This window comes from Pygoscelis adeliae, unplaced genomic scaffold, assembly GCF_000699105.1.
Source record: "Pygoscelis adeliae isolate BGI_AS28 unplaced genomic scaffold, ASM69910v1 Scaffold170, whole genome shotgun sequence".
Taxonomy (NCBI): Eukaryota; Metazoa; Chordata; class Aves; order Sphenisciformes; family Spheniscidae; genus Pygoscelis; species Pygoscelis adeliae.
Window position 1 is genome coordinate 1,137,198 of NW_008824002.1, and position 24,577 is coordinate 1,161,774.

At 36.7% G+C, this 24,577-nt stretch overlaps 1 protein-coding gene across 3 annotated transcripts in view; it reads left to right on the forward strand.

Annotated features, from left to right (window-relative positions):
- The window catches only part of FSTL5 (follistatin-like 5), a 324,585-nt gene that overhangs the window by 248,397 nt on the left and 51,611 nt on the right, over positions 1-24,577 (forward strand). For 2 of the 3 annotated variants that reach the window (XM_009325133.1, XM_009325143.1), the window contains exons 8-10: positions 482-643; positions 2,723-2,857; positions 21,804-21,830. In XM_009325133.1, coding sequence (XP_009323408.1) covers positions 482-643; positions 2,723-2,857; positions 21,804-21,830 — 324 coding nt within the window. The remainder of the gene's footprint in view (positions 1-481; positions 644-2,722; positions 2,858-21,803; positions 21,831-24,577) is intronic. The other variant, XM_009325150.1, reaches the window with a different exon arrangement.

The window sequence follows — 24,577 nt, forward strand, 5'->3', positions numbered from 1 at the left end:
ATACTGGTAAAGTGGATTGCTGATAGGTGTTTTGGAGAGAGGGCAAAGATGGAGTGTTAAGAAAAGGTTTGTGAAACAGGGCAATTACAATCTCTGTACATCACACCATAACATACTGGTTGTACATTATTCATATCTTATAAAGAAATTTAAGGAAAAATAAAAAAAATTCTTGTTCAACCCCAGGCTATTGAATTAGAATTCAGGCTTTTTTCATTGATACCACAGGCAGTGAAACGAGTTTTGTTCTCACAGAACATTCTTTCTACTTCATAAATTTACTGTGACAGAGTTCAGCATTGAATGTCACTGAACATAACAACACTGTTATGTTATATATAACATCTAAAAAACATATATATATAACAACACTGTATTGTTATATACAGCTGCAGGAGTCTTTAGAATTGCTTGTAATTCTTTTTCTTAAAATTAAGGTAATACTCTTCTCCACTAAATTGTAATTGTTTCCTGCCTTCAGTTCCACCAGTTATCCGAGTCTATCCAGAGAGCCAGGCAAGGGAGCCAGGTGTGACAGCTAGCCTTCGGTGCCATGCTGAAGGTATTCCCAACCCACAACTTGGTTGGCTGAAGAATGGAATTGATATCACTCCGAAGTTATCCAAACAGCTAACTCTTCAAGGTAAAGGAGCATATTTATTGTTTTCTACAGGTTGCGAATGCTTTATCAGTGCATCCTTTCTGTACTAGCCGTCCTTCTTACATAGTTTTAACCAAGGGCTGAAGTCTAAGCTAAAACATTTCAGAAACTATCTTCCAGTTACTCCCTAAGACACATATCTTCTCTGGTTTCTCTTTGTTAGAGTAATGGTTGTACTTACTGGCAGGTTTACCAGTAAATTCCAATATGCCTTTCTCTATTCAAAAATGTGCAGTTTCTGAGTAGAGCAAGCAGCCCAGGACCCATCCCAACCCAGTATTAGAATTTGTCACTACAACTATATTAATGGCATTCAATGAGTATTCAACACTAATATTTAAATTGGGAAGCAATGCTTTTGTCTGTAAAGATTTATTCTAATGCATTGATATTGATCTAGTTATTTTTCATGAGTCCAGATTTAAATTTAGATCAGAACATGGACCAAACTTTACTTTTACCACAGCTCAGTTGAAAACAGAAGATTTTTGGCTGATAAGAATCTCAGTGAGACGTGGGGACCTGATGGTGGAAGGGACAGGACAAATACCTGAAATGGATGTGCTGTTTTCTGAGGGGTCTCAGCAGACCTCCAGGGGAGTTCAAAGACACTGCACACAAAAAAACCCAACTAAAGGAAAGTCTTTTAATCAACAATAAAGGCCAGTCTACGAATCTTCTATGAATCTTCAGGGATCAGCAAATTCAATGAACCTGCCCAGCACCCTGCCCAGCACAAAACCTAGCTTCTGCAGTCCTTCTGGTGATCTTTGATCAGCCATAGAAAAAAAAAATCTCGTGCTGCCAGTGTTCCCTTTAAAACCTTCTCTCATTCATGTGTAAAAACAGGATGTGTATTAGGATAGGACAGCAATCAGGCTGCAGTGTAAGAAACAGTGGGACAGGCCGACAGCAAATGCTTCTACAAGAGAGTCTTACCTTCCTTATAAGTGCCATAGTCCTCTGTTCTTTCATGGCCCTCTCTCCTGGATGTATGTGAACAATTGCCTTGCAGAAACACTTTCCACTATGAGTAGAAAGTGGTAGACTCCTCTTCCATAGCAGCATTCTGTTAATTTCTCCTGTAGGGATTTGAGTGAATTTTTTTTTTTCCCCTCACCTCTGTAGCATATATTTATGATAAATAAATAAGAATGGTTCTTCTCTAAGCAAAATACATTTAATTCCATTTTCTTGAATGTACTTATTTGAAATAAAATTTTGAAAATCTCATTGTGTTTTCTCTGAGTTTTTCCCAAGTTAAACTATCTATACATTAGCTTCAAGCAAACAATGGTCTAGGAGTATTACACCATAACCCAGTGCCCCTTCTAGCCCATATTTTAGAATATCTACAAAACTGTTTTTACACAATAGATTCTACAGTTGAACAGGTATACTATACTTAAAATGCAGTGAATCATTGGTCACATTGTTATTCACATCACATTATTTAAAAGACCTTTGCCTGTGAAACCTGGACTGTTTGTTGACATTCCTACTCAAGCTGACATAGAACTCCTGAAGTAGTTTCTGTTCACTCCTACACTGATGTAGGTGTAAAATTCCAATGCGCCTGTTTTTTCTGTTGTTACACTGCATTCACATGAAAACAAAACCAGGTGCCTCTGGTTACTAGAAACAAATAATTTTATTAAAATTATTATGTTGAAATTTTAGCCCATTATGTTCCATGGAAACCTGGGTTGTTTTATGTAAAGCCAGTGATAGTGTCAAGTGACCAAATGCAACATAATAAAAACATTATATTTACGTGATTTTAAAGACAACCATAGTCATTTAAACATATCTAAAACCTCGGACTGATATTTGGCTCTGAAGTGCAAAATCAGCTGAGGTATTCCAAATATCTGTGAGATGAATAATAGTGTATGTAATTCACTAGCCAGCTGAATACCTTTGGATTAGTTTGGCATGCCTCCAAGTTACGAACTCAGGAATGAAAATGGTTTAATTAGTATGAGCAGAGAAAGCCTTGTGAATGTATAATCTGAAAGCACTGTAGCATGTCTGCATGTTGAATTTTTCCTCTCCTTTCAGCAAATGGCAGTGAGGTTCACATTAGCAATGTGCGCTATGAAGATACAGGAGCATATACTTGTATTGCAAAGAATGAAGCAGGGGTGGATGAAGACATTTCTTCTCTTTTTGTAGAAGATTCTGCTAGAAAGACCCGTAAGTATTATAAGAAGTATAAAAATAAACGCAGCCCTCACTTAAACATCAAATCAGTATTAAAAACTATGAAACATTAAATAAATTAAAATTAGTATGTGTAGATAAATGATTAAAGAAAAAGAAAGTTTAAATAATGATATCCAAGAATCATCAAAGGCAGAGTGCATAATCTGAAGTTTATTTAGAAGTAAAATGAAATCTCTGATTCATTCTGTGAATTGAAATTTTTCACATTGCTGTTAAAATTTGGATAGTTTCCTCATGATAGTTTGGTTGCATACGAAGGGAATAGGAAGGGATAAAAGGAACTAGATGCCTAAATAAGGCACAGCAGTAGTCTTGGTATAGTTTCTGGGGTTGATGGGGGTGTGGGAGGAAGACTTTTTCCAGTATACCTTCCTGTATGTTCTTGAGATATAGCAAGAGTCGAACTTGGCTCTCATGACATGAGAGTCATCACAGGATGTGATCTCACCTGCTGGAGTGCTCAGCAGGTCCAGATCAGTTCCAGCCTGCCCACACTGTCTTGTGCCCGGATAACTGTGGCTCTCCAGAAATACGGAGCAACAGTGACCACATTCACTTGCGAAGTTGGGAGTTCAATGTGCCAAAGAAATCTCTACCACTACCGAAAAGTAGCTTTCTTTATCCTCTGTTGAATGGTAGCGGGGCTTATAAACGCTGTTTACCTGTTATTTGTCTGCCTTGATGCTTCTTTCCCCTTCCCTTTCTTTCCTCTGCTCAGAAAAATCCATTCCTGAGTCTACACTTCACCCATCTGTTTTTGCTTTTTTTGTTGGTTTTTTTTCCTTTTAAATCTGTTATTTTAATGAATACTACATATTCATTAGAAATATATGTAGTAAAATGATAGTTATTTTACTAGTGAGACTGATTGCATTAACTTAAGGAATTCCTATTTATCTAGAAGCTTATTCAACAATGACAAGTACTCAACAGAAGATACTAGAGGCAGAATTAGTCGCACTGCAAGTCTGCCTGACAATTCCTGTCGCAAGACACTGAGTTCAGTTACATATAGGTTTATTAAGCTTTAAACGATTCAGAGGAAATCTTCCATGTGGGAAAATTTTATAATCCAAATGTCAGTATCTTCACTTAGCTTCTTTCAGTAACACTAATTATAAATGTCATTTCAAAAGTCTTAACATGTTTTGTTTAAGTGTCATGAAAATGACTGCTCAGACATTTCTGAGAAGGCAGCTGAGGATAAGTTGTTTGATCATGCTGAATTTCTAGTAAGCTGGTGATATGAAGTAGCTTGGTCGCCTCCATTTGCCTTTTGCAGTCTGTGAAAAATGTGAATGTTGCCAAATTACAAAACCCTGACAAACTAGAATATGTTTATGCTTGGTTAAGACTTGTTTGGCCTTAAAAACATTTATATCCAACTATCCAGTTTCCAAGTGTTTTAGTTACCTAATTGTTGTATCCTCTGAAGACCTGATCTTCAGTGATTATTCAGGAATAGCCACACCTATGCAAAATACTGTTTTCAGGAATTGTAATGTGATGCAATAATTTTAGATCAGCTAACTTTACAGGATTTGTAAAATCACATGCTATGCAATGAACACTGCTTGCAACAAATGCTTTAAAATCTACTAGCAGTAAGTTGTTATGATGACCATTGGTGTCATGAAAGATGTAAATGAAGACAGAATATAAACCCAGTTATTTCTAAGACAATTCATCCAAAAGACAGACTCCTTCCTTCCTATAAAAGTCATTTACTCTGCAAGTTCTATGTTGTATGTTGAAGGGAGGCATTTTACCATTGTGTTCCTTGGTATCTGAACATGGTTTTCTAAAAATTGGTGGATGTGTAAATACACACATAGTCCATAGCTGCATAATTATATAATTCAAATATAGGTGCAACATGTATTTACATGAGATGCTTACTCTGGTACTCTGATTTGCTTACTTTGGCTCAGAAACCCATTTCTGTACATGCAAGAAGACTAAGGTACATACATACCTACAATTAAAAAAGCAATTACTATCAATATCATTATCACAACTACATGAATAAACTGCCTTCACAGGTACAAATTTTGATAGCTACAGTTTAAAAAAATGCTTCTGTTTAAAAAAAAAGTCCCTTTACAAGGAGGAGTTGCTGGCATTAAAAAACTGAAATTAAGAGTAGAAGGGCTTCATTACTAACTCTTCTCTGCTTGTTTTTCTTTTTCTTCCAAAACACTGTTTCATGCAGCAAATTAGGTATTATTAGGGAAGAAAATTACAAAGGTAAAATCACCTGGATAGGACTGTGGGCTTTTGTTCCCCCACCCACACATTTTAAACACAGTGCTACTACTACTTTAATTTAAAGCCTGATGATTAGGTCACAAGTTACATTCTAAAGATAGTCTCTGGCGATGTAAATGTGATTTCATATGATCTGATATAAACTATACCTGTCATAGATGAAATTTTTATAAATAATTTTGCCTTTATCCTCCTTTAAGAGAATAAAGCAAACATGTTTATTCTTTTAATTTAGGTTGGGTTTTTTTTTCCCCCTTACTGGAGTAATCCCTTCTGGAAATCTTAAGATATTGCTTTGAACAAAAGTAGAATAGATTCTTACTAGCTTGTCAGCTAATCTGGGTTTGTCTACGTTTACATAAGGTAAAAATCATAGCAAAATAAAAGCATTTCAGAACATTGAGTTGATTAGCTACTGAGAGGGTAGTGAGAACTTTTACAGTGGAGCTCTAAAATATAAACTACAATTGCACTGCATTAGGCATGACAGTACTTTTATAAGCCACATAATGAATACAGAACATGGTTCCATTTTTACCAGTGTATGCATTTTATTTCCTAGAAAGTTTAATAATCAAAGGAAATGTTCACTTTTGTACTTATCTGACCCATTGTTTATGTGCATATGAAAGCTTTTGGTTTTTAATGAATTTTTGGTAGTTTTCTGTGGAATCTCGTTTTCCACACATCCCAAATTTATTATGTGGAAAACTCAGTAAAGTGCTTTGAGAAAAATTTAATATATGTAGCAGAAAGGGCATGGCTAGTTCATTCCTTTGGGAATGGGTAGTGTAAACAGCTCCTAAGAGAAAATCTTATATTTTCTGGCACCTCTGCCTAAACTAAACCCAGTGCCACTATGGATAGATAGATTGTTAAATTTTAAACGAAGCCTTCCTTCACCTGTGTGACTAAAAATATTATCAGATTGCTAGGTTTTCAAAATTCACAGCATTGGTTACAGAGGCATCTAATGCATGTGTCCATATTATAAACAGAAAAGAAATAGAGTGAATGGCAAACCTATACTGAATTGTGGGAAATGTGATACTAGTAGCAAAAATAAAAATATATAATGTAGAATATGACTTAGGGGTGCCAGGGCATTGTTTATTTTAAAGTTTCTAGTTTCAGAAATTTGAATTCCAGTTCCCAAGAAAAGTCAATATACTTTATTTATAATGATTCATCATCAAAATGGTAATTTGAGATGGAAGTGAATGGAAAATACTGTGAAAGTGCTTTGTCATCCAGATCTGTTCAGTAGGTGCCAGCACTGAACACTGAATCATTACTCTGTCACACATAGGTAAAATTTTTAATAATGGACGACAGTGTTAAGAATAGTTTGGCCTCTTCTTAGCACGTCAGCCTTTTTCAATGTGCACTAAAAAGAAAACTTCTGAAAATATGTTTTCATATTGGCATTGTCTCAGGTGAGAGGAATTAAATTATTTTCTTTAAAATACCTTAACTTCAGCATTAGTTTTTACCCATTAACTCATTCTGTAGCTGAAATTTGATACACTTAATATCTGTGTCCAAACACATGTGCACTTTTTGCTAGATTTCTGAAGTTGTAATGGAAATTTTTAGTTAATTCCTCTGATGTTGACCATTTAAATTGAAGCATTCCATTATTGCTGTCTGTCTCAAACAACAGTTTTTTGTTGCTTTTAATTTTTAATGTTTCTGCTAATATACTATGGCCACTCCTGAAACAGACGTTAGGAAGAAAACATGATTTTACTCATGCTAAAAATGCTGTAGTCATTTTACTGAAAGCTTTTTACATCACAGCCTGGGACTTGATACTGGTGGTTCATGCAGTGAGATTATCACTAGAACATACTGCAACAAAAATGATTTCTCTGGTGTTTGAGACAGTAAAAATATCCAAGCAATCGGTGATTTATATAGTGAGTGGACACTTCTTGGGAGTTTGGTAGAGTTCTGAAGATGCCATTTGCACTCAGTAGACCCAGGCTTTAGGACTACCAGAACAGAGCAGATTCTCAGTGTAACTGCTTTTTCTTTGCTCCATGGGCTTGTGGATGTGAAAGTGAGGATAACTTTCTTCTTATGCTCTTGGCTCTTCTTGGCTCCTTGAGTGATCTTCCAAGTAGCATCCAAGGAAAGGTAGGTAAGAAGGAATAAGACTGAGTAAATTGAAGACGTGAAAGAGGCCTGGGGAGAGGGACAATGGAAGAGGCCAATAATGTGAGGAAGAAAGGGAGGACACAGGCAGCAGCAGGTGAAAGACAGGTTAGTGAGAACAATTAAACACTGAAGGAGAAAGAATGGGCGGAAAAAGGATAGGAGCACAAGGGCAAAATGATCTCTTAAAAGCTACATAATAATCCTCTATAAGATGTGGAGTTGCATCCAGGAGTATCTAGTCACTTTAATGTCTTGTCATTACATTTCTGTGATCACATAGCAGCAGTGTACATCTTACACTGCTGCTCCTTTTTAATCCATGTGGACAATAACACTACTTCTGGTATCAATTAAAACAAATAAGAGAGATATCTGAGAAGACTGAACCTTCTATTTTTCTAGTAAGTGGAACATTTTATTTAATTTGCCTTTTTAAGTAAGAGCATATTGGAGTATAAATGTATATTAAAGGAAAATCTGCAAACATGAACAAAATCAGTCAAGAGAAGGTTTGTAGGTAGTCTATAGTGTGAGATAATTTATAGCATTTATTTATCTAGTTGTTCTTGTATCATTTTGACCATCTCTGACAGAAAGTAGTTGGTTTCCCTGATCTAAGTGGCTAAATGCAGTTTTACTAATTAAACTCTCAGTAATTCTTCTTCAGGCTTTGAAGTATGCTGCTTCTATATCAGACCTGAAGAAGGGCTTGTGTGTGTGAAAGCCTGTTAGCTTTTTCCAACAATACCAATTGCTGCAGAGCCAATTGTGAAGAGCCTGACTCTGTCTTCTTGAGAACCTCAGTGTAGGTGTTGGAAGGTTGCTATTAGGTGCCCCCAAAGCCTTCTCCTCTCCAGGTTGAACAAGCCCAGTTCTTTTGTTAATTTTCTTCCTGGTGTGCATACATTTTATAATGTGGTCTTTGTTCTCCCTTCTTCTTCCTAGCAGGGCCCTTGCCTGAGAATTTTTAGATTTTGTAATTACTGTTGGAAAAGCTGTGTTTTAATCTGAGGAAATTTGGCCTTAAGCTGAAAGTAAATGTTTCATGAAAATGCTCTACTGTAACTGGAAATTACTTATGATCATTATGATATTTTATACGAATGTAAAACAATTTTTTTTTCTTTTCCCACTAGATATTAATCTTTTCTGTATTAATTAGCAACTTAGATTCATAAGGAAAACAAAAATTCTAATTACCTCTGTATTTCTTGAGCCTTCTTTATTGGCTCCTTATATACTTTTTCAGAACATTCATTTTAAAGTATCATGACTTTGATAGTCAACAAGAGCCATGTAGCATGTACAGTGAATAGATCTGTACATCCTACTTCTACAACAGTAGCATCTGAATGCAAGAACTGCTGTTTATATTCTCTAGAGAATGGAAACTCTTTTTGTGCTGTGAGTTCCATTTTCCCTCAAGTTTGCAGTTAAAGCCATCAAGAATGAGATAGCTGGTCTGGGTGATAGCTGGATAACCCCTGTGGTGACTGGTAAAAAACATTCTGGGGATTAATGACCTGGTCTAAATCTCATTGAAGACAGCAGAGTCTCCCCTACTGTCATGTTCCTCTAATAATACCTGAGAGAACTTGGCTGTGTTGGAAGGAGTCTCTGGCATAATCGCATTTGTAATATGAATAGCAATTTAAAATCTAGTTTTACTTTTATTCCAATGTAGTTGGATTTGTAGTTTGATTTTTCAGAACAGATATTTCATGGATTCATAGATTTAAGCATGATGGAACTATTTCATCTAACTCTAATCTATCTTCTCCATTTCACAAGACGTTAAATTACATCCTGTTCTGCCTGAATACAGATCTAATGCTTTGTTTGCCTGAAGTGTATCCTCCCAGAAATGCATCTACCTGAGTTAGAGACAGAAAGAGTAGGAGAATCCCTCATTTCTCTTGGTATTTTGCTTTACTAATTAATCAGTTTCACTAAAGTAGAATAATGCTTAGTTTTCATTTTGAAGCCAGTTTTTCCTTCAGTTTTCTCCTTTGATTCTCTTTTTTTTTCCCAATAAATTGACCTCTTAAGAATTCTTGCCCTATGAATATACCATTGTTAAATATTGATTACTTTCTTTCACACAAACTAAATGGAAGTTTCTCATAATAAGACAGTTACCTTAGGACTCAGACAGTCTTTTTGCCTTGAGGATTGTAATTAGTTTTGGTATGGTTTTCTTAAAAAATGGGAACTGCTCTTTATAGAAGCAAATGTATTGTTTGTTTCTTTAATGTTCTGGAGAGAGAAATACATATTTGGTAATGTTTTGCTTCCACATCCACTGATCCCTTGTCACTTTTTTCCATTAGTATCAGCAGTGGAAGTTTATATGTTTATCTACCACATGCCCTATATTCTATCAGGCCTCACTTTCCGAATCCTGTTCCTTCCCACCTGTCTCAGCCCCCCAGTGTAGACATAGTCTGCATTACTTTTCCCTAGATGTCTAAATTTGCACTTGGCTATATAAAAATGTAATTTATTTTAGAGATGTACTTGAGAAAGTAATTCAAACAACTTTTTGAAACTCTGTTATTTATCGTAACAGGTAATTCACAGACTTCTTAGGAAATGATTTTATGTTTCGTCACAGATCATTGATGAAAATGATTAAGACAAGAGTTAGTACTCATTGCTGTGGACACATTCCAGCACTGTCTTCTTCACCTTTTACTGATTTAACAATGAAAACTACTTCTTCAGATTAATCAGTTTGGCAGTTTTTAATCCAGTTAACATGTACTTTACTACTATTGTATAACTCTAATATTTGATCAGAATATTCTGTGGTAACAAATTAGATGTTTAGCAAAATTCTGGGTTACATCTATATGAATTTTTACATTACCAAACTTCTAATTACATCAAAGAATATAATCAGGTTTGTTTGAAATGACCTGGTTTCCATTAGAACATATTAGCTGACCTATAATTATATTCTCGTCCTTTGATTTCTTTCTGAATTGAATTCTGTGTGAGTGTTGTCTATTGTTTTGTCTGGGTCATATACCCCGGTCTAACTAGTCTACAACTACTTGAGTTTTTAAGTTTCAGAGAGTGGGGGAGCTACTAGAGGCATATGTAGCTTCTTGAACTTTATGATATATTCTGAAATTTATTCAAAGCTAATAGCACCAGACCAAACATCCGAAACAACTTTTAGCAAGTGTTTTTATGTACTTCATTTGGACCTGGTTATTTTAAATGTTTGTCTTGACTACACGTCATTTACCCTCTTTTTTTGTTCTTTTGTAAGGTAGAAAGCATTTAATCAGCCTTCTGTTTTCAATTATTATCCTGCTTCTGTGCAAATACAGGACAAAAGTATTTATAGAGGAATACTCTCAATGGAACATTAAAAAAAATATCTGGTTCATATCAGTACAATTTAAGCCTTGAGTAGCTCTGGTATAACAATGTTTTTCTTCTACCTTTAGCAGTCGTTTGTGATGATTTCTGTGGCCTTTGCTGCTGCATTGGTGTAAAGAAATATCAAGCTGCTTCTGTTGGCACAAAAATGGAATGTTAATTGTAACTAAGGCTACTTCTTTTCTTAAGGACTGCTATTTCTCTGTTTTTGTAAACAGGATCTTTATTATAGCACTCCAGCATCTGCAGTAACTGATAAAGGTGGCTTTTCATTTTTTAGCTTGCATTACATGCAGATGCATTTTAAGGAACTCTCAAATCTTCTATTAACTGATAGTGTTCTCCTCCATACTACTGGATTTAGCAGCATTTAAAGTATGAGCACACAAATTGACAACTCCACTGCAGATTTATGTTGATGACTACCTTTGCTAGTCACAACCACAGATTTGGATCAACCCAAATCCTAGAAGCCATAAGGCAAACCAAAATCATAAGCTTGCTCTTGTTGAAACACTGTGTGGAAGCTGAAGAATTTAAATATAGAACAAAGATAATTTGACAGTGTATCTTGACAATATATTTATGAGAAAGGTGGAGTGGGCAAGTTGTTACTGCCTTTTTTGTTAATACAAAGTACAATAATAATCACAAATAGAAGAGAAAGAAATGGCAACTTCCATCTGTGGGACTTTTTTTTTTTTTTTTTTTTTTTTTTTTGTTACATTCAGGTAGCATTAGGACCAATGGAATTGGTCCAAATTTCAATTTTTGGTCAAAGTAACGTTAGCTGAATAAGGAATATAATGCATAACTAAAGAGTATAAATAAACCATTTTGTGAGCTTGAAAAAAGATAGGAAGGAAAAATTATGCTGGCATGAGAATATTTAATTGAAATAATGGAATAGAGTATATCAGTGTAATCTACAAATCTAAAGAAGAAAAAATGACAGTACAGAAAACAGGAAAATAAAAAAAGAGTAATCATCAAAGACAAGGGAATATTTTTAAGGGTGATTTTCAGATACTTAAAATTCTTATCTTGACTACTAGTAAAATATTTTGAAGTAAAATAACTTTAAAAATCCATTTATTTTTTTTCTTTCTTGATGACTTTGACAGGTACATCAGTTCTGCTTTTGTTTCCTCTTAGTTTCAACTTAGCATCTCCTATCAAACTAGAGTCATAGATTATGAAAACATGTGCTGTTCCATTCAAAGCTAAACAGTTTTGTGGGTTTGTTGTTATTTTATTTTCTGGGGTTTTTTACAATATTTTCATTTCTCTTAATTTTTTCAAAACTTCATTATATAAAATGCAGTTTAGTTTGCCATCGATTAATATGACTTCTTAAGTATTTCTCTAAATTGTATTGAGACATACACGTGCACCGTGGGGACAAAACTGTCATGATAGAAAGTTATCAAGTATATCATAGAATCATAGAATCATTAAGGTTGGAAGAGACCCCCAAGATCATCGAGTCCAACCGTCAACCCAACACCACCATGCCTACTAAACCATGTCCCTAAGCTCCTCATCTACACGTCTTTTCAATACTTCCAGGGATGGTGACTCAACCACTTCCCTGGGCAGCGTGTTCCAATGTTTAACCACTCTTTCAGTCAAGAAATTTTTCCTCACATCCAATCTAAACCTCCCCTGGCGCAACTTGAGGCCATTTCCTCTCGTCCTTTCGCCAATTACTTGGGAGAAGAGACCAACACCCACCTCGCTACAGCCTCCTTTCAGGTAGTTGTAGAGAGCGATGAGGTCTCCCCTCAGCCTCCTTTTCTCCAGGCTAAACAACCCCAGCTCCCTCAGCCACTCCTCATAAGACTTGTTCTCCAGACCCCTCACCAGCCTCGTTGCCCTTCTCTGGACACGCTCCAACATCTCAACGTCCTTCTTGTAGTGAGGGGCCCAAAACTGAACACAGTATTCGAGGTGCGGCCTCACCAGGGCCAAGTACAGGGGCACGATCCCTTCCCTACTCCTGCTGGCCACACTAGTTCTGATACAGGCCAGGATGCTGTTGGCCTTCTTAGCCGCCTGGGCACACTGCTGGCTCATGTTCAGCCGGCTGTCAACCAGCACCCCCAGGTCCTTTTCCACCAGGCATCTTTCCAGCCACTCTTCTCCAAGCCTGTAGCGCTACATGGGGTTGTTGTGGCCCAAGTGCAGGACCCGGCACTTGGCCTTGTTGAATCTCATACAGTTGGCCTGGGCCCACCGATCCAGCCTGTCCAGGTCCCTCTGCAGAGCCTTCCTACCCTCAAGCAGATCAACACTGCCGCCCAACTTGGTGTCGTCTGCAAACTTACTGAGGGTGCACTCGATCCCCTCATCCAGATCATTGATAAAGATATTATTATGCTATTAAGGCATTTTCAAGACCAATTTGACAGTATTTGATGATATTTTAATATTTAGCAGCTTTTACTCTTGGTCATCAATCACAGACTCGTGTTACTCAGTTCACCCACTAGGACATCATCATATATTGCAGAGCAACATCTAATTTTTTCACCTAGTCACACAAAGCAGGATAAAACTTATCTGCTTCATGCACTGTGTCTTGGGGCTAAATTTAAAAAATAATATACCTGTTCCATGCCATTAAGTAGATCTATTTCTAACTGTGCCATTTTACGTAATGTTATAGTCCTATCACCTAACAAGAGATTATGTGATCTGAATGCTACTGACTTTACAGGTTTATGGCCATCATAAGCAACCATGCATCTCTGCTGTCTATAACTTGGAATGAAACTAAAAGCCTTTTGACTGTGATTTATGGCCTAAATTCTCTCTGAAAGGCTTTATGCAACTTTAACAGAATCTTCCTGTCACATCTTATACTGAATGGTACCTATTTACCTAATTTCCTCAGAGATAATTTATGCTGGCATTTTATTTTATGACAGAGCAAAACAAGTTTATACTTGTTGACAACATCATAGACAAAGACTTTATTTCAAACTTCCATGTACAGAGTAGAAATTCAGCTCATGAACCATTTTTTCTTCCTACTAGTGTAGACTGGATTGAGTTAATGTGCTATGGGAAAGGACTTCAGCATGATTCATTATAAAGATTTATAGAAAATAAATTAAATAACAATAAACTAACATGGTCATATTTAACCAAAAGTAAAATGTCAGTTGTGACTTTTAACTGCTAAATAATAGTTTAATATTCATAAAAATAGATATTTGGTTATTGTATTAACCTAACCTGAAATGAAAGTGCATGTCACATAAAAACAGAATGGAATTTTGATAGAATTTGTATTGACATAATTACTTTAAAAATAGTTGAAGCAAGTAATAGATAACTTTGGAAAAGAAGTGTTCGTTTGCTTCACAAATAAAAGTTTTTATATATATATTTATATTTGTGTATAAACCCAAGAAATCTGAATTTCTTATAAATAACAATAAAATTAAAAGCAGATATGTGCATAAATGTTTTCATTCTGCTTTGTAGTGGAAGTTGAGCAAAAAATAAATCACCTTAACCTCATATTCACTTTTAGCACTATTATTTTTAAAATAAAAATAATAATTAAAAACTTGTGTGGCTCAGCAACCAGATAATAATGATGGTATAGATTTACCCTGTAACACAAGGGCATGTATTTATACATTACAGATATGAGAAAAAAGAGTAAGGTAACAGATACGTTCTCTTTATGATGTGTATATGATTAACCAGAACAGTTGCCAATGGTGGTGGCTATCAATGAAGTAAGCAGACAGCATCCCTTCAAACATCTTGAAATTACTTTTTTATGCAATTAAAAGTACAGCAGCTTATGGTGGGACAATTCTGAAAAATAATGTTGTGTTCCACACTTCTGCAATGTAATTTTATTGCATCTTCCTCATTATCCTATTTTCTATTACATCTACTTGTGACCTCTTGCCCTTATGGGATTGAAGGCTTGGAAAGAGACAGTGGTTTCCTATCTGATGGTGCAAAGTCTAACACAATGAGCTGATAGGAAACTGTTGATTTTTATTTATAAGCTGTTACACTCTGATAGAAATTCAAGTAAAATATTTACAGAATTTTAAACACAAAGCTTGTGTTTTGATGAAATAAAAACTGGAACTAACAGCAGTGGTTCTATATTTATGAAAAATCATTATTTGCATTTCAGAAGGTATCAGTGGATTTTTGCCCCCTGTTTATTGGAATAACATATAATGCAAGAAAGATGTCTTCTTCCTGATTTTTTTCCCTCTTCTTAAAGCCATTTTACACTGCTTTGTTCTCTTAGTGCAGAAAGCTAGGAAATTTTTCAGATGTTAAGGTTTTAATTGATATCTATTTTGTTTATGAATGCCAGTGCAACAAAATAACATTTTATGAAAACATTTTATTTAGCTCTCATGGTATGTAATGCCAGGAGAAAAGAAAGGAAAATTTCAGATTATTTAACCACACATACATAAAATAGGTACAAAAGAATGACAGTTTTTAATTTTAAAAAAAAAAAGTTTATAGATTTTAAAAGCTTATTCAGCATTTTCTTGGATAATGACCACTGAAGCATGTGATAGAAGAGGGAAAACTGTTTCTGGAAGAAAATGAAGTATTGTACTTCAAGAACAAATTTCTTTTCTGAATCTTATTGCTCTGATCTTGTTTTTCTCTGGACATATATAGTATTGTGTGCTGATTACTGATAATGTGAACATCTAATTATATTGCCAAAAGGAAGCAGAAGAGCTACGTTTAATCTCCAAACTCACTGAATGTCAATCTTACAAATATATATATATACACTTTATTTCCAAGTGTTATGTCTTAAACATTTGGAAAAAAGAAAAGTAGGGAGGAAGAACACTGTAGTTGACATAGTTGGAAGCTTTGACATTGGCTGTTGAGACAGAAAAGTGAACGTAATGACATTTATTACCAATATGATAAGAAGGAGTAGGATACAGAATTTTTTTGGAAAGTGACATTGTAGTACCCTCTTATTAATTTAGTAACAGAAATACCATGGATCTTTTCACTTGTTGTTTGCATCCAAAGGGGATAAGAATCTGTACGTCTACTATAATCTGCTGCAGAATTTCATGAAGTACTAAGGACAGTTTACTGAGAAATGTGCAACCTATTACCATTCAGCCAACACAGAAAATGAATAACAGAGATGAAGAGTAGGCTTTCAGATGTTATGTTAGCTACTCATAATCAAAAGCTGCGTCTGAGCTCAAAAGCATAGAATAGCTATGTAAGGACCATGAAGAGTGATTTTTATGGAGCTGTAAGTGTGCTTAAAAAAAAAGAAAGAAATCCTCTTTCAAGAAAACATGGATCTCTCCTGTTTTGCACTGGGTGGGTGCTGGGAGAGAGAGGCACGGTGCAGGGTTCATTCTGGATATCAATATAAGAGGCTCAACAACAAATGGTATAATGAAATAGCTGCTTTAATAAGATAGAATAAAAAGAGGAATATAGATAGTGAGTAAATCTTATGTCCCTTTAGCTGCTGGTCACCCTGCGTTCATGCAGCATCAGACGAATTCCGGATGGATTTTCTCACGGCATGCTGTGCAGATCCTGTCCATGGAGAGGTTCCCTCTCCCTCCCATACTGTGGTGGCTTTTATCTTGTGTAACAAACAAAACCATATATCTTCTGACAGGTTGCAATGTTATCTCTGTCATAACACCCACCAGTGTGCAGCACAAGCTATTATGGGCATTCCAGCATATACTCTTGCAGCAGCTACCCATGCTAACATACAGGCTTCTAAAGCCTTAAGTACAAGGCCCCGTGTAGCAGACATAGCTTGCTAAAGGTCACTAACTCCTTGAATACAATGTCTGCTGCAAGGCTGCCAGTACATCTCCTGGCATTATTTAATAACTCTATGTTGTCTGAATAACCTTCTTTTTATAAAAAGGGAAATAGGGCATAAGAGAAGATGGTGGTGTTCTGTCTTAAAACCAGAAAATTTTACTGAGATCTATCAATAATTATGCATTTTTACATCTTGAAGTTTATAAATGTGTGAGAATTGAGTATAGAATGTAGCTGAAGATGCTAATTTTTGCTTAACCAAAAAGGAAGGTAAACAATATGTTCCCTAGCGTACTTTCCATCCACAGATGTTGTACTTGTTCCAGCATTGCAGTCTTTATCTCAAGACTGGACATCTTTCTTGAATACAAGTTATAAAACTGATTAAAAAGATGTGAGGTTTCTTGATCTGTACTAGGTGAGATCTGTTATTTATTATTTTATCTTGCACTTTTAAATAATGTCTCTTTTTTCTTCAAACTGATTTGTTAATTTTAAAATTAATAAGTGTGGGGTTTTTAAAGCACTCTTTTTATCCCCCCCTTTTTTTTTCTGGAGCAAAGCTCAGAACCATACATATCATTTTGCATTAACACAAATCAATATGTTCTGTACTTAGCATCTTAAATCATTTCATTTGATGCTGTGTAGTTCCACACAGTTGAATAATTGTAATTACTTTTTATTTTATTTCTTATGTCACCCCTAGAAAAAAGACTGATAAAAAGTAGAACTTTATGGCTAAATTTACAGCACCTCAAGTGCCATATATTACATGGTTCTTTGCTCACATTGTGAAGAGAAAACTAATTTTAAAGAAAATCCTCCAGGCTGCCCTGGGGAAATTAATTTGCTTTATTACAGAAAAAAGACTATATAAGATGACATAGACAAACACAGAACTGTCATCTGAATATAGAGACACTGTCTGGGCATACAGGAATAAAGTTAGAAGTTCCAAAACCCACTTGGGGCTGAATCTGGTAAGGGACATAAAGGGCAAAAGGTTGGGATTCTGTAGAGTTGTCAATAGCAAAAAGAAGGCTAGGGAAAATATGGGCCTGCTGCTGAGTGGGGTAGGGGACCTGGTGGCAAAGGACGTGGAAGGGTCCAAGTTGTACTGAAGGTCGTCTTCACATCAGTCTTTACTGGCAAAACTGTCCCCAGGAATGTGAGACCAGTGGGAAAGTTTGGGAAGGAAGTCTTCCTCTGGCAAGGAGGCCTTACCTGTTGTGGATAGGATCAGATTAGAGAACATTTAAACAAACTGGACATTCACAGGTCAACGGGCCTGGATAGGATGCACCCACAAATGCTGGGCAAGTTGGCCCATGGCATTGCGAGGCCACTCTTGATAATCTTTGAAGGATCATGGTGTTCAGGGGAGGTTTCTGCAGGCTGGAAGAAAGCCAGTGTCACTCTTCAAGAAGGGCAAGAAAGAGAATCAAAGACATGATAGGCCCATCAGCCACACCTTGATCCCTGGGAAGAAGATGGAGCAAATAACCCTGGAAACCATTCCCAAAAAAACATGAAGGACAAGAATATGTTTAGGACCAGTCAGCATGGATTTATGAAGAGAAAATAATGCCTGGTCAACCTGACAGCCTTCTGCAATCAGGTGATTGGCAGAGTCAATAAGGGGAGGAGTGGATGTTTTTTATCTTGTCCTTAGAAATGCTTTGGATACTGTCTCCCATGACACCCTCAAAGACAAACTGATGAAGTACAGGCTAGATGCACAGACAGTGGGGTGAACTGAAAACTGGCTGAACTGCCAGGCCCAAAGATTGTGATCAGTGCCACCAGTTCCACCCAGAGGCCAGTCACCTGCGGCATACCCCAGGGCTGTTTCTTTCCTCCACCTGTCTGCCAAAGTACAAAAGACTTTTTTTTTGGCCACAACAACCCCATGCAGTGCTACAGGCTTGGGGAAGAGTGGCTGGAAAGCTGCCCAGCAGAAAAGGACCTGGGGGTGTTGGTCGACAGCCGGCTGAACATGAGCCGGCAGTGTGCCCAGGCAGCCAAGAAGGCCAATGGCATCCTGGCCTGTATCAGAAATAGTGTGGCCAGCAGGAGTAGGGAAGGGATCGTGCCCCTGTACTTGGCCCTGGTGAGGCCGCACCTCGAATACTGTGTTCAGTTTTGGGCCCCTCACTACAAGAAGGGCGTTGAGATGTTGGAGCGTGTCCAGAGAAGGGCAACGAGGCTGGGGAGGGGTCTGGAGAACAAGTCTTATGAGGAGTGGCTGAGGGAGCTGGGGTTGTTTAGCCTGGAGAAGAGGAGGCTGAGGGGAGACCTCATCGCGCTCTACAACTACCTGAAAGGAGGTTGTAGCGAGGTGGGTGTTGGTCTCTTCTCCCAAGTAATTAGTGATAGGACGAGAGGAAATGGCCTCAAGTTGCGCCAGGGGAGGTTTAGATTGGATGTGAGGAAAAATTTCTTGACTGAAAGAGTGGTTAAACATTGGACCAGGCTGCCCAGGGAAGTGGTTGAGTCACCATCCCTGGAAGTATTGAAAAGCTGTGTAGATGAGGCGCTTAGGGACATGGTTTAGTGGGCATGGTGGTGTTGGGTTGACGGTTGTACTCGATGATCTTGGAGGTCTCTTCCAACCTTAATGATTCTATGATTCTAAGACTGATTTAACACTTGGACAAAGGGAAACAAACATAAGCACCTTAGCATTCCCTCTTTGAAGTTGTCAGCTTTTATACAGAAAAACTTGACTGCATAGTGTTCGCAAAGCAGATGCCATATTTAGTTGATCGGAAGGACAGTACTATATTGTCCCAATTTCCCCTTTTGGTCTCCCTCTTGGGGAGACGTCAGTTGCTTTCATCCTGCAGTGAAAGAAAATATTTTCTGTAGCTCTAAAGCCATAAGGATATAGCTGTCTCTTAATTTTTTTTTTTTTTTGTACAAATCAACAACTTTTTCTTCTTGTCTAAACTAAAATAATTCAAGATCTCTTAAACCTTTCAGTCCATTCTTTCTGTAGTTACAGTGTTGGTGATCTACTGAGTAGGTCTTTATTTAAAAAATAATAGCTGTCAATAAAACATCAAACTAATATTCCATTTCATGATTGCAACTTGTAGTCAGAGGTCTAGTTAGGAGAATAATCAAATATTTTAAACATAAGCAGCCATAGCTCTCTATTTAGAAGAGACATGTTAAATACTCTGTTCATGTCTGACACTGAAATATACAGTAAACCAAATCCATTTTGTGCTGTCAGCACTGGATATAAATCTAAGAGTCATAGTGATGTTAGCAATTTAGTCACCAAGAAGTTTCATTCAGAGCAGCTGGATGTCTGGAGGACACATACTCAGCCAATGTAGTCAAGACTTCCTTCAAAGCTAGTCTTTTCTGAAAGTAACAGCCGGAAATCCGAAGAGCAAGTATAAAGGCACATGACTGAGAAATATTGTTGACTCCATTTTGACCTTAGCAGCAGTTCAATAGAAATTCTGCGTCCTCACATAAAGGTTTACTACTCAGCCTGGGTAAGTGACAAGATGGCAAACTCCATTAATCTTGGCTTTTGACAGTTTATTGGATCCTAATGGTTCAAATATTAAAAAAAAGGCAAGGGTGGTATTTAAAAATAATGCACACGTAATAGTCCAGAGAATTAAGCTGGTTTAAAGATAATAAAACACAGACTGAGCATGTTTGAAAGCTGCACTGATGTTCTGTGTTGGGAAAGGGGAACTTTTTTATTCTAGTATTCAGTATCACTTCAACAGTATTACTGCTACTTTCTACTTATATGGGGATCTCTCATTTGTACCCTTCCAAGCACTGAAGGTAAAAAGTAATCATCACCTTCATTTTATCAAGGGATAACTGAATGACACAGTTTAAATACCGTGTCTAAGGTCATATAATGAGGTAGCTCTGTTAAGAGAATTTGTGAAAAAAAACCTCCGGAGACAAAAAATAGTAGAGGAGAGGGAGAGAAAAAACAAAATCCCAGTAGCTCTGTTATCCTAAGCCTCTGAATGATGAGCTTGTCAGAAGTAGATTGACACTTTTTCCAAGGACCCTTCTACATATTTGGGGCTCTGTATAATCTTTCAGAACATAAGAACGAGAGAAATGCTGCACTGCATGAAGCAAAAAGCCCATCTTGGTCCTGTCTTCAGCAATGCCCAGTAAAAGATGCTTGGGAAAATCATAGTATCCGGGACTTTTCTGGACTGATAGCTGTTCCTGTTTTTACCCTCAAACTTGAGCAGTCAGCAGTTGAGGGACTTTTGTGTAACAACATAACTTTTAATAACATGTCTTCCATTACTTTTTCCAAACTCTTTTTTTAAAGCACATTAATGTTTTTAGCTTTTGCAACATTGTGTTTCAATGAACATCACAATTTCGTTATGTCTGTGTGTGACATATGTGTGTCCTCTGTGTTGTATTCCTTTGATTTAAATTTTTCTCTATTTCTTAAGATCATTACTTTACAAAATACTTTGATTTTCAGTGATGGTGTTTTAAACAATTTATTCCATGGCATGCTGAGCTCTACATATTTAAAATTTGCAAAATTGTATTTGTTTTCTTTTTATTCTTCACAGGCAGAAAGAGCAATATTAGGATAATTAGTTTTCATTCATCTCAGAGGTCTAAAATCCAATTGTAAACAAGATGGCCAAATACAACTTATGTTTTCACGGAAAAGACAAATTAAACAGTTGGTTACCATGCCATCTTATAGTTCCCATCTTGGTCTTCCAAAGATAATGGCAAAACTTGTACAGCATGACAACTTTGGTAGCATGGCTGTGTTACAGCGATACAGAAGAATATCTTGTATGCATTTCGGTTTTGCATGTTCCTCTCATAACCGTGTGCTGAAATAAATCTCTTCAAAGTCCAGTGCTTAAAGGAAATGATGAACATTACATCACCTGTAATTAATATACATAATTTATGTGTATGCAAATTCCACGTGCTTTTTGTAATGGATTATGAAACACACTATTGATAAAGGCTAATGGAGTTAACTTGGGGGGGGGTGACGGGGCGTGATGGGGTTTACTCTAACCCAAATAACTGTGATGACTAATCACGGTTTTGTCACGTGTCATAGAGAACTTTATTTAATCATATAGTTAATTTGCAGTTTCCATTTATTTACCTGTAGAAGCATTTTAATGAATCAGAGGTTAAAGCATCATAATTATTTCAGAATTGATATATCATTTCATGGTTTTTTTCTTGTTCATTTGTGTTTTCTGTTCTTTCTCTCTCTTACATGCTGCAGTTGCAAACATATTGTGGCGAGAGCAAGGTACTAATACAGATGGCTTTTTTCGTATTTTCTATATTATGATGAAATGCTCATCTATTGTTCCTTTTGTGTGTTTGTTTTGCAGGTTTTTTTTTTTTTTTTTTCTCTACAGTTACAGTAATTACCTTCCCCCTTGCAACATTTGAGGGATTTGATTTAAAGAAAAAGTATAGTGGAAAATAATTCTTTAAATGCTCATGCCTTTGTGAACTGCTTTTCTTTTTGGGGAGAGGGAAGGAAATAAGCTGTTCAAAAATTTCAGACAGTTACTCAGAGGGGTACAACAGTTTTTTTTTTTTTTGTACTCTACAGTTACAGTAATTACCTTCCCCCTTGCAACATTTGAGGGATTTGATTTAAAGAAAAAGTATAGTGGAAAATAATTCTTTAAATGCTCATGCCTTTGTGAACTGCTTTTCTTTTTGGGGAGAGGGAAGGAAATAAGCTGTTCAAAAATTTCAGACAGTTACTCAGAGGGGTACAACAAGAAGCTCAGATTTAAAATGTAGACCTTTAACTTCTGTTTGTTTGCTGGCATGATAAATCTTCTAACCAGTTGGTCTATATGCTGTTGGGATTGATCTTCCTGTATGATCACTCTTATTTGACAAAATTATAATCTTAAACAGTTTAATTAAAATCGAGGTACCTGTTGTTGCTTAATGAGACAAAGCATTTTCTTCTTATACTCAGGAAGGGTTTGTAAATGGTGAGAGGGGGAACGGAAGTTTGTGGCCAACTGAAGGATAAATATAAATACAGACAGTATCAGGTGTTAATAACATAGAAAGCATGGAAAGTATATTTTACTAACAAAGATAGGTATTAATTTTCATATATATGAGATAATATCATAAAGCATATTGCAGAAAAATATCATAATTGAAGTATTGTCATGAGCTCTCATTTCATTGCTCTAAGTAGCCTGTTCTTAATTTAAAGTTGCAATTTAGGAATTAATGTACAAATAGGAAATGTTTCAATTATTTCCATTGGAAGACTGATAATACTAAGTGGATCAGGCTTTGCTATGAATTCATGCTGCAAATGGTATTTCTGCATGTTTCTTAAATATTTGTTTTAAATTAATTTAAAGATTCAAAAATTTGATATTTCATTTGCCTAATTACATAGTAACCTTTGACATTTCCCAGTGTGTTTACAAATGTGAACTAGTTTTATTTTTTATATTCCCGTTTTACCGGTTGCTCGGCTGGTATAAACAATCAGTTCCCGGAATATAGTGGAGCTCAGCTGTGATCCTCCTGCTCTATTGGCCTTGCAGGGTACAAATGACATGTTCAGAGTTTCATACAATTCCACTGTTCACCATTAAACTGATGCACAACAAGGTTCTAACACAAAGTTTTCAAATGTATCATATTCTCACCACTTATTGGGAAGGTATCACTTGTGTTTTATCTTGTGTTTTATCTTGAATAAAACTGAAAACCTGATTGGCATCCCCTTGATTTTTTAGAGGATTGTCTTTTCAGGTCAAGCCCTGTGTTGCTTTCGGTGGTTAGAAAGCACTTAGGAAAACTTAAATTCTGTGACAATAAAGACCAATTAAATATAGTAGCTTACCAGAGTGCTTATGGTAAAGACATTCAAATTTCTCTGTGACTATTGTAAAACTAAACAGAAAGCAATTTATAGTAGAGATTGAGAATGTGAAGTGACAATATCATCTTCTAGAGCAGATTTTCTCGATCTCTCCTGCATTTCTCATTGGCCAATCCTTGTTTCCAACAAATATTGTTACTGGTTGCAATGTCAGAATTCATTTACAAGAGAGCAATACCCTGAAGATGCCAATAGGCATCACCACTAACCTCTCTGGGCCATGCATACTCTGTCATTTTGTTATATAAGTATTAACAGATAGGAAGGGAGGAATGGGGGATTAGTAGGACAATTAAGACTGTGAAACCACAGATAGGCTTTAGTGCCTGCAATGCATATTTGTATATGGGGTACACAAAAGCCTTATCACAACTGCTTGCTTTTATAAGTGTAAAAAGTGTATGTTGTTTTTGGTTTGGTGGGGGGAGGGTTGCAAATTTAGGTCAGATGTCTTTAGAGGAATAGCTCCTGTAGTTGTGAAGAAGTGGCTTGCCTAAGTGATTAGATATTTCTATAGATTAGATATTTGTACAGATATTTGTAGACACATGCTCAAAGGAACAGTTTTGGGGTCATAATAACTTGGAAGGGGGGATATAGACCATACAACCAGGACGAAGAGGCAGACGAAATATTCTATGAGCAGCTGGGAGAAGTCTCACAATCACTAGCCCTTGTTCTCGTGGGGGACTTCAACTTACCAGATGTCTGCTGGAAATACAATGAAGCAGAGAGGAAACAGTCTAGGAGGTTCCTGGAGTGTGTGGAAGACAACTTCCTGACACAGCTGGTGAGTCAGCCAACCAGGGAAGGCACCCCAATGGACCTGTTGTTTGCGAACAGAGAAGGACTTGTGGGTGGTGTAATGGTTGGAGGCCGTCTTGGGCATAGCGATCACGAAATGACAGAGTTTTCGATTCTTGGAGAAGTAAGGAGAGGGGGGTCAGCAGAACTGCTACCTTGGACTTCCGGAAGACAGACTTTGGCCTGTTTAGGAGACTGATTGAGAGAGTCCCTTGGGAGGCAGTCCTGAAGGGCAAAGGAGTCCAGGAAGGCTGGACATTCTTCAAGAAGGAAATCTTAAAGGTGCAGGAGCAGGCTGTCCCCATGTGCCAAAAGAC